The sequence below is a fragment of the Armigeres subalbatus genome, chromosome 2 (assembly GCF_024139115.2).
Source record: "Armigeres subalbatus isolate Guangzhou_Male chromosome 2, GZ_Asu_2, whole genome shotgun sequence".
NCBI lineage: Eukaryota > Metazoa > Arthropoda > Insecta > Diptera > Culicidae > Armigeres > Armigeres subalbatus.
Window position 1 is genome coordinate 349,590,149 of NC_085140.1, and position 12,691 is coordinate 349,602,839.

The 12,691-nt window shown below is 40.9% G+C and overlaps 2 protein-coding genes across 5 annotated transcripts in view; one reads left to right on the forward strand and one right to left on the reverse strand.

Annotated features, from left to right (window-relative positions):
- LOC134212916 (chondroitin sulfate proteoglycan 4) overlaps positions 1-12,691 on the reverse strand; it is a 212,408-nt gene that overhangs the window by 39,742 nt on the left and 159,975 nt on the right. The window contains exon 1 of one of the 4 annotated variants that reach the window (XM_062691249.1): positions 4,347-4,594. The exons of 1 other annotated variant lie outside the window; for it this stretch is intronic. The gene's annotated coding sequence lies outside the window, so the exon portion shown is untranslated. Of the gene's footprint in view, positions 1-3,788; positions 4,081-4,287; positions 4,307-4,346; positions 4,595-12,691 lie in introns of those variants that run through there. 2 more of the 4 variants (XM_062691251.1, XM_062691252.1) reach the window with 2 other exon arrangements.
- On the forward strand, positions 8,210-10,480 carry LOC134217065 (UDP-glycosyltransferase UGT5-like). The gene is made up of 4 exons (XM_062695823.1): positions 8,210-8,336; positions 8,401-8,899; positions 8,956-9,338; positions 9,391-10,480. Exons 2-4 carry the CDS (start codon positions 8,401-8,403, stop codon positions 10,111-10,113), a joined length of 1,605 nt encoding a protein of 534 aa, XP_062551807.1. The 5' UTR covers positions 8,210-8,336; the 3' UTR covers positions 10,114-10,480.

Consider the following 12,691-nt stretch of genomic DNA (forward strand, 5'->3'; position numbering starts at 1 on the left):
ATTTGAGACGTCGCAAGATGGGTTTCAGATCACATAAAAAAGTGGCCACTTCCCCGGTGTAACTAGGTTCCCGGAATGCCACTGAACCCCTCCAAAACCATCCAGGTTCCTCTAAATACACTCTATTGAGTTCGTTTCGCGAATTTATGAAGTTTGAGACGTCGCAAGCTAAGTTTCGGATCAAATCAAAAAGAAGCCATTTCCCCGTGGGACCAGGTTCCAGAATGCTTGTCCAAACCCACCAAGGAACCTTAAAAAGACACTAAGAATATGTCTCATGATTTCATGAAGTAGGACACACCAAAAAATTTGTGAAAAAAAGGTACCCTCGACTACTCGTACCGGAATTACTACTCGACCCCGGAATTATTTCTGAACAATAACTAGAGGCAGCTTGGCTATCAAGATTTCTCATTTGAATAGAGATTCTTTGCCAGTGCGGATATGATACCAAAAGCCAATTTAATCGTAAAGACGCCAACCGACGGCATAGTGCAAAACTTAACTAACAGGTAAAATTGTGATTAGTTCCAGAAGAATAAGCTAGATTCGAATTGGTAAGAACCTATATTCCAATAGTAAAACACTTCCAAAATTGGGAATTGTTCATCTAGTTTATTACCAGTAGTTAGCTTCGAGGCATCACATGTGCAACTATTAGTTAGAACCCGAAGCAAGGTAAGCCGCTCTATATCGCTTCATAATAGGATCGTTTTCTAATAAAACCGAACTGCGTTGAAGAAATCCCCTACAACGTAGGGTGCTAGTGTAGGATTGGACCACCCGCCAAATTGCCATCCACGTTCCCTGCAGACTTGATGCGTATGCCCTTGCGCCAGGGGTACTCGTGCGCACATCTATACGAATTCCGCTCATTCGAACGCAACATCATTTAATCACGCCTAACCGATCCAACAAAACCCACGGTTGGAAGGATCGCTCGTTAACACGCGGTCATTACATCGAATTTGTTTCCGAGGCGTAGTCGTAGGCGTAGGCGTAGACGGATGAACTTTTTCCGCATTGCTGGTTTTCAACATCAAGCTTGGTAAGGTGTGTCCAACCTGGTTCAAAGCGTAGACAACGGAGAGGAGAAAACGTGAGAGTCAGGATAATTCGATCCTTGTCGGGGCCCCGATCAACCGTCGTTGGACCTTCAGCGCCGGCAAGTACTCATAAGCAACATAGCTAGATTTAGAGAAGGTCAGGGTAGCTAGGAGAGAAAATGTGACCGCTGAAATTGAACCAATAAAGTTAATTATCTCCATTCGTGCATTGGTCCTAAGTAGATACCCGTATGAGCATATTGTGCATTGGTTAACATCTCAATTGAAATGAATTCGATGTTTATTTTTATTCTTTTTCTCATTTAACTGATTTGAATTTATAATCCCTGTACACTGAAGAGTTCTCTCTTTGCACGGGGGTTTGAACAGGTAAGTTTATTCACCGTTCGGGTGCAAGATTTCGTGTAGTGTTTGAGCCATTGAAAGACTCGTCCTAGAAGAAGGTCTCATAGCCGGGATCCCAAAATAGCACCAGCAGTCTTCCTTATTTGAGGAAGTGACGCATTAGCTACTGTTTGTACTGAGCTTCAGCTAATACGTTACATAGTGACGTGTCTACGGGACAAAACAAGTGAAACCCGGACAGTTGCTATCGAACTCGGACCTGGGTCCCCCGAGCATGTGAACTGGTCATTTCAACACATCCACAAAATCATGCCCTAATTGGGCTTTGGAACCACTTGTTTCCTCGTCCATTGCAGGGCCCTTCGGGCCTATAGCGACATAGTCTTCCATGCGGACATAAAGGGCGCTATTTTGGACCAGACGCCACGGCTGAAAAGCAAAAGATCGTTATTGACACTGCAGCTGGAAGAATCAGGCAAAGCTTCAAGAACTACCACACATGACGAGCAATTCTGGCTACAACTATCTCAGCAAGGAACGGGAGAGTGCGGAATATAGGTCCCTCGCAGCCATTCTACGATCCAAAACCTCGGGCGGAACGTCCACGTAGTTCCCCATGCATGACGACAAGTTCTGGTAAAGAAATCCAGCCAAGTTTCGCCGATCCTGCGGGGAAGAGATGCTTCAAGAGATTATTATTTTTAGAAAACAAATTGCAGCTGTTTATTTCCAATTTCTTACCTGCTTGATGACAGACAAACATGTTTTTTTCGCCTACTTTATCATTAGGTCATATTACGTCAATATTACTTTGGTAATTTGATCAAATTTTCCTTGACCATTTTCCTTGAGAACTGCGTACTAGGCTTTAGAGGAGGTGCCGTCGACGTAAAATGGACAGCCCACTCTGGTCAGGGTCATAAAGTCAGTAATTACCAACCACGAAGAAAGCGGAGGCCAGAGGTGAAGGTGATAACCGATTTCTCAGACGTAATCATGTTCTTTCTGGATATTCGCTTAAAGTACAACAAGGACCTGGAACTTGCTGTGCTGCGCGCTGGTAATGGAAGGAAAGTCGAAGTGAGGACCCTGCTAGAGGCCAGTAAGAAGGTGGAGCGCGAAATCCGCATTCTTACTGAGAAGAAGAAGTTGTCAGTGAGTCAGGCGGCGAAGGCCAGTGAGGATGAGAGCCAGACTGCTGAACCTCGAAGACGTAGCGGTTCAACTCCGAAGCTTAGTAAAGTCACTCTCTCAGACCTGAATGTAGCTAATAAGAATTCATATAGTGTTTTATTTACGCTTGCATACCAACAGCGACAAAAATGCAGTCGCTAAGCGACGGTGACGGCGACGACGACAGTCGCGTCGCGTCTGCTTGGGAGAAATCTTAAATCTTCAAAAGTAATGAAGTTACGGACTTAGCGTCTTCGACAAAGTTTTTCAGGGGAACATTTGCTTTTACTTTTGTGACAAACATACACAAACCTTGTATGTTGTAAATCAAAGAAAATATTTTTGTAGCTTATCTGATCATTAATTAACATCCTGATACAATATCTGGAAGACACTATTACGCTATATTATATATTAAAGGTTTCTATTAATTACAGCCCAAAAAAAACTATTTCAGCGCTCCTATCCCTGACTGAACATAATTTCACAATTCATAGCATATAAATTGAGAAAAACGTGTTGAATTTTAAAAGATGCGAAAAAGTTAAATTATCTTCGTCTCCAATAGCTCTACATTCCGAATGGAACTTGTCTCATTTTCTAATTTAGTGTTCTATCAGTTTTTCGATATTTAACCATTGAAAGGTTTTTTATGCTTGTCAATGCAAAAACATGTATCCAGTGTGGTCTATATGATGGATACACTATGCCCAGGGATTTGAGAATCATCCAAAATATCCGAAAATTCCGACCAAACCAAGAATCGAACATACCACCTCCGAATTGCCAATCCTACGTCTTTGCAAGGCTAACTGGTGTTATTTATCTGGTGTTTTATAAGTTATATCAAAATTTCTCAACATATTTATTACAAATAGTTCCAACGAGAAAAAAAAATCATATCGAAGAAAACGAGCCCCAGTTGGATTGTTGCTTATGTCGCTAAAAATTATGTCAAAACTTCTCAGTCAAGAACAAAGTGCATTGTTTTCAACAGTACGATTTTATTGAAAATTTTCAGTCACATTTTCATAACTTTTAATTTTTTCACACGTGGAAGTTCAAATGAGATTACTGCGGTAACCGAAGGTGTCCTCCCTAGCCCAACGGTAACAAAGCAAAGTCATGCTGGATGTGATGGGTTTGGTCCCGACGAATATGAATTAAAGGAACTTACTTTTCACTGATTTAATTAAATACTACCTTTTTAAAGTAATTCTTCTGGAAAAATATGTTTTTGAATTGATGGCATAACATTTAATCATCAGTTGCTCTTGAATCAGTCTAATAACTGACTCCCCTTTCGAGATACTCATAAACCGTTCGTTGGCTCCTTCCCAGCACCGATGTTTATTTTCTTCGCGTTTCTTATTCATAAAAATCCGATGATGATGGAGTGAAGTGTACGTAGTACACTTTTACTCTTCTTAGTTTCCGTCAGGAAGAAGTTGTATGGTAGGTGCGCCGCACCACACCAACAGCCTTGGCGGATCAACGGAAACACTCGCGATCAGCACTGTAAATTGTAGCGAAGCTTCCTATTTCCTCCATTCAATAATATGCTCTTCACAGACACACTCTTCCATGAATCAATTTATATAGCTTTACGAACGGATTTCTCTGGCATTACTCACGTTGAGCGCACATTCAGCACGGTAAGTTAATTCGTTTAGTGCAATAATTTCCAATATAGTGCACCCACTCTCGTTAATAAATCGAGCGTCTCGCACGCTCCGCATCCAGACGGGCAAGCCCACTTACGGTGTGAAGTCTTGCGTGAAGTTCCCCCCGCGACACTCACTTAAATCTCGCCATGCCGGCTCATCACGCACGAAAGAGATGGGAAGACCGCCCCGGGAAATTCGTTCAACGGCGGCTAGTCACATGCAAGACGAAGACCGACCGATACACACAGGACAGGCGCGCGCGGCACGAACGGTAGAGCGGAAAATGCCGGATTGTCGTGATCACTCTTGAGTGATACTTGCTCTTGTGGTGCGACCGTTCAAACCAACCGATCTTCTACGACTGGCGAAGTAAGAATTGGAATGAACATCATCAGAACATGCAACAGACATCTTTTTCGCTAAAGCATGCGCAGTTTTGCGTTTTGATCGCATTTGTTGGAGACGGATTGAAAAATGATCACGAAAATTGAGACTGGGATGAATTTATCCTGGAAAATGTGTCTGATGAACATGTTGATTTCTATGCGAGGGAATGGACAGATGAAATCATAAGTATAGTGGATTTTTAAAGGCGTGCCAAGGATGTTATCGATCATTTAGTAATCTGCCTTCGATCATTTAGTAGTTTGTCAATAACTCATTCCAGAGGCTAAATTTCAAAATGTGTTGTATGGTGGACTTCTAGTGCAAAGGTTTATCTACAACTCTGCCTAACAGTTCGTTGTTTGAATTTCACTAATAACGGAGCTATATCGCTAGTAGCAGTAACTTAGACTAAATGATTGCATATTTTGTTATCATTTAGTATGAGTATAGCAACTAGCACCGTAACTCCTTTAATAGTGGAATTCGAACATCGGCCTGTTAAGAAGACTTTCAGTTACCTCGCCTTCTTGTTCCCGTCGGATCGTTGTCGAGAACCATTTTCACCGGATTACTGTCCGACATTCTGGCTACGTGCCCGGCCCATCGCAGTCGTCCGATTTTCGCGGTGTGAACGATGGTTCTCCCAACAGCTGATGCAACTCGTGGTTCATTCGCCTCCTCCACGTACCGTCCGCCATCTGCACCCCACCATAGATGGTACGCAACACTTTCCTTTCGAAAACTCCCAGTGCGCGTTGGTCCTCCATGAGCATCGTCCAGGTCTCGTGTCCGTAGAGAACTACCGGTCTTATAAGCGTTTTGTAGATAGTCAGTTTGATACGGCGGCGAACTCTATTCTGCGTGCTTCGCAGGGACTCGAGAATGTCCCTGCAACTCGAACGCACATAACCCAATTCATCGTCGCCTTGATCAACCGTATCAGTTTACCCGGAAGTCCGTTTTCGTGCATTAGCTGCCATAGCTGGTCACGATCGATTGTATCATATGCGGCTTTGAAGTCGATAAATAGATGATGTGCGGGCACTTTGATTTCGCGGCATTTCTTCAATACCTGACGTAAGGCGTACACATGATCTGTGGTAGAGCGTTCACCCATAAATCCCACCTGGTACTGCCACACGAACTCTCTTGCAATTGGTGTTAGTCGACGGCATACAATTTGGGAGATTACCTTGTAGGCGGCGTTCAGCAATGTGTTTGCGCGGTAGTTGCTACAATCCAGCTTATCGGCATTTTTGTAGATGGGACACACGACACCTTCTATCCACGCCTGTGGTAGAACCTCATCCTTCCAAACCTTGGTAGCTATCCAGTGCAGCGCTCTATCCAGTACCTAACCAACGTGTTTAAACAGCTCTCCTGGTAGTTGGTCATCCTGCCTAGGATGATGTGGCTCGGCTACCGGTTCACAAGGTCACGTAGGTCTGCCATGATGGCTTTACAGAAAATAAAATCGACCACATCCGCACCTAGAAAAACAATGGATCACCGATGAGACATTAAGAAAGATAAAGGAGCAAAGAAAAGCCAAAGCTGCGATAGAGCGAACAAAAACCAGAGGAGCCAAAGCCTTAACCCGTCAACGATACTCGTTTCTGGAGAAGAGAAGCGAAACGCTCATGTCAACGGGACAAGCGAGCGTGGGTGGACTCTCTGGCCGACGAAGGAGAGAGAGCTGCAGCAACCGGGGACCTTTGCCTCCTCTACGATATATCACGACGCTTAAATAGGCCGAAGATGAATGCAGCTATGCATGTGAAAGACACGAATGGTCAGATATTGACCGACCCAACTGACCAACTGAAACGCTGGCTCGAGCACTTCGAACTACTTTTTAGTACCAGCCAGGCCACCTTCACCTCGGAATGATCTACCTAGGATCCGATGTATAACACGCCTCAATACCGAGGCTCCATCACTGCTAGAGATTCAAACAGTCATCCAAAGCATGAAATCGAACAAAGCCCCAGGGTCGATCGCATATCAGCCGAGATGCTCAAAGCTGACCCCATGACATCCGCTCAACTACTGCATCGTTTATTTCGTAATATCTGGGACATCGCCGCAGCATTCCCGGTCGACTAGATGCAAGATATCTCGGTGAAGGTGGTCAAAAAGGGTGACCTGACTGTATGTGATAACTGGCGAAGCATTATGTTGCTGTGTACCGTTCTCAAAGTTTTACGCAAAGTTATCCTAGGAAAACTTATCCTAAATAAATAAAAGAAGTCGACCAACATCTAACCTGGCTACAGATAAAAGCAATAGCAGGACATCGCTCAGGTTGGAGGTCTTTCAATTTCGCCCTTTGCAGTAAGTAAGTAAGAAAAGACTAAGCTAAAATATTGTTCAGCAGACGAAACCGTCAGCTTCGGACAGACACTGCACTCTGTGCAATCAAGGGAAAACGCCTGCAATCGCTGTACAGAGCGTTTACACGAATGGCTACTCAAGAACGAACAAACTGGAATGTAACATACAGCAAGCTTTGTCTCGACTGAAGAAAATATGTTTTTGCGTCGCACCCCTATCAGCTTCCAACGCTTGGTAGTACTCAACCGCATTCCAATTAAAGTATATCGTATCAGGTAAGCATATGCGGTATTTCGAAAAATCTCGTTTCAGGTGGTTTGAAACGAAATTCCGCGGAATTTCGCGGAATTTGAGCATGGCGAAATCTGATTTCTTGATTTCGTTTCGTTTTGTTAAGTTACAAAAATTTCGCTTGAAAAAAACTAGCTTTTAACGAAATTTAACGAAATTTCGCCGAATTTTGAAGCAAATCTAAACTTATACGATACTTTTTATTATCAAAATTTCGGCCGTTTTGAATTCTTTTTAAATTTTATTTTCGATTTTAAACAAAAGCGATCAATATTTTAGAATAATGTAATCAGATATAAAAAATGATCAGATTTGAAAACGCTACAAATCCTGGTGTATTGCCTTATCGTCAATCCAATAGTATATAAACAGGAACGCAGCGATTTATTACAACCTGCTTCTTCTTTTATTACAGCTCTATTGGTCGCAAGACGGATAGTTGACTTCGAATAAAATAAATCAGAATTGCGTACATTATGTAAAATTAATTCAATAAAAATTTCGAAAAAAAAATAAAATTTCGTATCGTTTCGGAGTATCGAAAGTAAATCTATGTTTCGTTTCGTTTCGAATCAACATAGACATTTTAAATTTCGTTTCGTTTCGTTAGGAAGAAGTGTGTTATCGCATACCCTTAATATTAAGTACACTATCAGTATCTATGTAATAGATTTCGAGTGATCTCTTAGAATAATTAAAATATCTCAAGACTAATAATTCTGTTTCCTTATACAACTGATATAGAAGATTTGCTAATAATTCAATTACTCAACAAAAATATGATTTTCATAGATTATGTTCTTGTACAATAAGCTATGTTTATTGAGCATCCTTATGTCCATCATACAACCACATCATAACATAAAGCCGACACTATTATCGTTCCACTACAACATTTTTAGCTTTGCGAACATATGTTCCTGAGACGTTCGAGAAGATCTATGAAAGAAAGAACAAAAAACTAGGTATTGTGATTTCACTCATTCATCATTCTTCAGACACAGTGAAGAAGTCATTCGAGACAGACTGTTGTAAGCTACTGCTTACCACAGTCCAAACCTATCTTTTTACAGTAAATTTTAGCTCAAAACTTAGGTTACAACTGATCATTATTATAACTTATTCGTTTTTCATAGATGAAACCGTTGTGGCTTAGTGCAACTGTGGCAATTTTCACTATTCTCGGCGCAACAACCCCTTGCAGCGAGGGTGCCAAAATTTTGCTCGTCTCTTCTTTCCCCGGCAAGAGCCACTGGCTTACGTTCGAGCACGTTGTGAAAGAACTGCTCGAAAGGGGACACGAAATAACTGCCGTCACCAACTACCGGCTGAAGCGATCATCCAATCACACGGAACGATACCGGGAGGTGCTGATCGATCCTGTGTTTGACTTCGAAAATGATCTACCGATGGAATCGTATTATCGTACGACATCTTTCACGAGTCCGTTCTACAAGTTGAAGATCCTTTGGTGGCTTGGGCTGGCAACGACGCGGCATGCATTGGAGAGTAACAATGTGCAACAGTTCATGCGCGAAGAGGGCTTACGATTCGATCTGGTGATCGCAGAACAGTTTGCCCAAGAAAGTTTGCTGATGTTTGGACATAAGTATCGTGCCCCAATAGTTACAATAAGTGAGTCGTATTCTAGTAAATTAAACTGATGTTGACATGACTATTTTTATTCGCAGATACCCTAGGCTATACTGATTATATCGATCGTTCATTTGGGATTATTACTCCATTGTCATTTGTACCTCACTTTTTCACTGAGTTGACTGATGAAATGAATTTCTACGAACGTTGCTATAATGTAGCTGTGACTGTATACGATTGGTTTTATCGAGTATTTATCTATCTGCCGGAGCATAACGCCATAGCAAAAAAGTACTTCAGTGAATCAAAAAATCCCGCTGAAGTACTCCCGTCAGTTGAGGAATTGGAGCGAAATGTGAGCGTGATATTATCGAATAATCACATAATTTCTTTTCGACCCCGACCAAAAATGATTGGAATGGTGGATATAGCAGGTCTTCATATACGACCACCAAATGATCTTCCTCTCGACATTAAGGTATCTGTTGTTATCATCAAATATCTCATATAATAAACCCATGATTTTTCAGAAATTTATAGAATCAACCTCACGTGGAACCATTTACATCAACTTTGGAACATTTCTGCGCAGCTCGGCAATGCCTATTAAAACCCTGGAAGTATTCCTTCAAGTTTTCCGCAATTTACCGCAATACAAATTTCTCTGGAAATGGGAAAGTGATGAAATTCCGAATCTCCCGTCAAACGTCCTGCTGCGGAAATGGATTCCGCAAAACGATGTCCTCGCTCATCCCAGTATAAAGCTATTTATTACTCATGGAGGCATTTTCGGGGCCCAGGAAGCGATTCGATGGGGTCGTCCCATGCTGTTTGTTCCGTTCTACGGAGATCAACATGGAAATGCGATGAAATTACAGAGAGCGGGAATCGGACTGACAATGACTATTGCCAACATAACTGTCGAGGAATTTGAAGGCAGAGTACGGCGTATTGTGGAAAATCCCAACTTCCAAAATGACGTCAATCGTTTGTCAAAACTGTTCACGGATAATCCTACAGATCCTCTGGAAGAGGCTATATTCTGGATTGAGTACGTTGTTCGACATCGAGGCGCCACCCACTTGAAGTCAGCTGCTGTGAAAATGCCGTGGTATCAGTATTTACTTTTAGACATAGCGGCCGTAGCTGCTGGAATTTTGCTTACGATTATATGGCTGGTGAGATACTTATTGATTAAGGCTTGCGGCTTGAAATCAGATAAAAAGGTTTCTAAAAAGGATAAACAGCTGTAGAACATTGTGATCAAAAATTTATTATTTGTTCGTATATTATATTCTTAGGCTTGCATTTTTTTACAAAATACGCTAAACAGTTCAACGAATTGAAGAGATTCTTAAACTTAAAAAGGCTAAGCAAATACAATCATTTATTTATTTTTATTATATATTTTTTAAGATTTATCATCATGAGTATTTACTCTAATGCGAGTTCTTCACTTAATACAATCATATAGTAAAGCCTGTCCACGTTAAATTTCGGACACCTAACTTCCCGCGTGATTTTTTCAAAATTCTACAAACCACTGACACGAACCATTTACATGTAAGCTAAATCAATTCGCTTCATGTGCTTCTTTTAGCATGTTTTGGTTGTCGTCCTGGCATTGATGAACTGGCGGAAAAACAATTGGACATTATTTGAGTGTCCGAAATATAACGTGGACAGGCTTTATAATGAATAAAATATTATTTTCATAATTAGAACTAACTGCTTGAACAAACTCTGCGAATTCTTTATGTTAGTTATCGCCACTGTCAAACCGTGGAGGTAGCCCCGTCTTTGGTAGAAACTAATCATGATATAATCTCTGACTTCAATAATTCATCTATTATTTTTTATGACTCCATGGTACAAAAAACTCGTGGTAATCCTGACTATCGGTATGACTCGATCACATACAGGGGATGGACAAAATAAGTAGGATAGGCAAATTGTGGGTAAAATTAGATGTGTTGTAACTATCTTAGTTATCATCCGATTTTGACAATTCAGGCATGCCTGAACCAGAAAATAATGTCAATGGAACCGACTATGGCCACCGGATTCCGGAGATATTCCGGGTTTTTCAAAGATAGGTTCAAAACCGTAAATTTGAGGTGAATATAAGGAAAAGTTGTGGTTAAAAATTGAATAATATTAGTAACTACATATGCCTATAATAGTCCTAATAAAAAAAACGAAAAAGAAACTGTATAGAGCTAATTCATAAACACGCGATAAGTGTTAGTTGTATCTAAAAAATAGCGTTTATTGTGCTTTTCTAGATGAATCAAGATGACAGGCGCAAAAGTAATGCGTTATTGGAAACAACATAATGTAGTTGTTTGCTTAATATACAAATCACAGGCAGATATGATGAAAGTTTGAATTTATCGGCACTTGTCCTCATAGATTAACACAAAAACGGTACATAAACTAAACTGCCTATGATTGGCTGTACGAAATGTAGATGTAGAATACAAAGCTACTATAAAATTTGTGACTGAATCTAAGAGAAGATCCAATGTGTTCGTCAACTATGCCTAACTTTCTTATGCATATCATGGTATGTATACCTTTTCGGGCTACGAAGTGGTGAGTTGACATCTGATAAGGGACGTTCAACGAAGCTCTGATTACTATGTCTGAAACTTGATTATGCATATGTACAACATGTGATAGATTTAGTTCGGAAAAGGTATTGGAGGGTAACCGCCCCTTCGGTGGGGTTTGATCCCACGACCCCAGTTCGCATGACAGGTGCTTTCGATTAGGTTCCAGTCCCTTATACAAGCAAAATTATTGTCAGCCTTGGAAGGATTGGAGTTTCCTTACCAAGCTCACAAAAAATACTCATGCATCCGTTCGCAATTGTGATTAATTTTTATTTTACTATAGTAAATAATGCAAAAAAATGTGGTCCTTAACCTCGACTCAACCGCGAGTGTTTCGGTTTCCCAAACTAACCTAGTTTTGAAGACTCAGAATAAAATTGTAAAATTTTAAAAAAAAAAGGACATCGGCTCCGTTATGGCCTATGGCAAATGAGCCTTACAAATAAACGCAATACAAAAAAATGGGGTTGTATACAAGACACGACCGCTTGACGTAAACTACGTAAACCCAAATAGGGAGCCGGACCATTTGGGCAGCACCCCCTATTCTCGTCCGCAATTTTAATAACTCGACCGCGCTCCATCCAAATGGTTTGAAATAATTAATATTGAGCGTCTTAGGGGAAAATGTTACAAGGTTAAAATACTTCAAATTTCCATTTACTTCCGCTATATTCCGCTATATATAAATGGTTTGTTTTTTTGTACATCACTAGCTATCGACAGAAACTAATCATGTACTAAAGTACAAGTAATTCGGTTGAAATGCGCTCGAGTAATGAGCGTTGCTGACGGGAATAGGGGGTACTGTCTAAATGGTTCTCTACCCTATAGTACACTGAACCAATTATACCGCTCTATAAAGAAGAGAATGAACTATCCCACCGACACTTCTACCCAGCTTTAGAATGACCCCACTGTCTAGCAGCTGGCCACCCCAGTTCAACAATTGATAATACCCTAAAAGTAGGCAATTACCAATTATTGGAACGCGCTGCATAGGGAATGCATGATGCATGAAAGAACTGAACTTTTCAATAGTTTAGCGTTGATACTCAAAAGTTTCAATAGTACTGGCAAATTGGTGGAGAGTTTACGAATCGATTGATATATAAATCTTAAGAATCCATTGAAAGATAAAGGACCTATTAATGTTACAAATCTTACATGATTTCGTGACGGTCCCCAACTTTGAAATTTTCATTTTACACCCTGT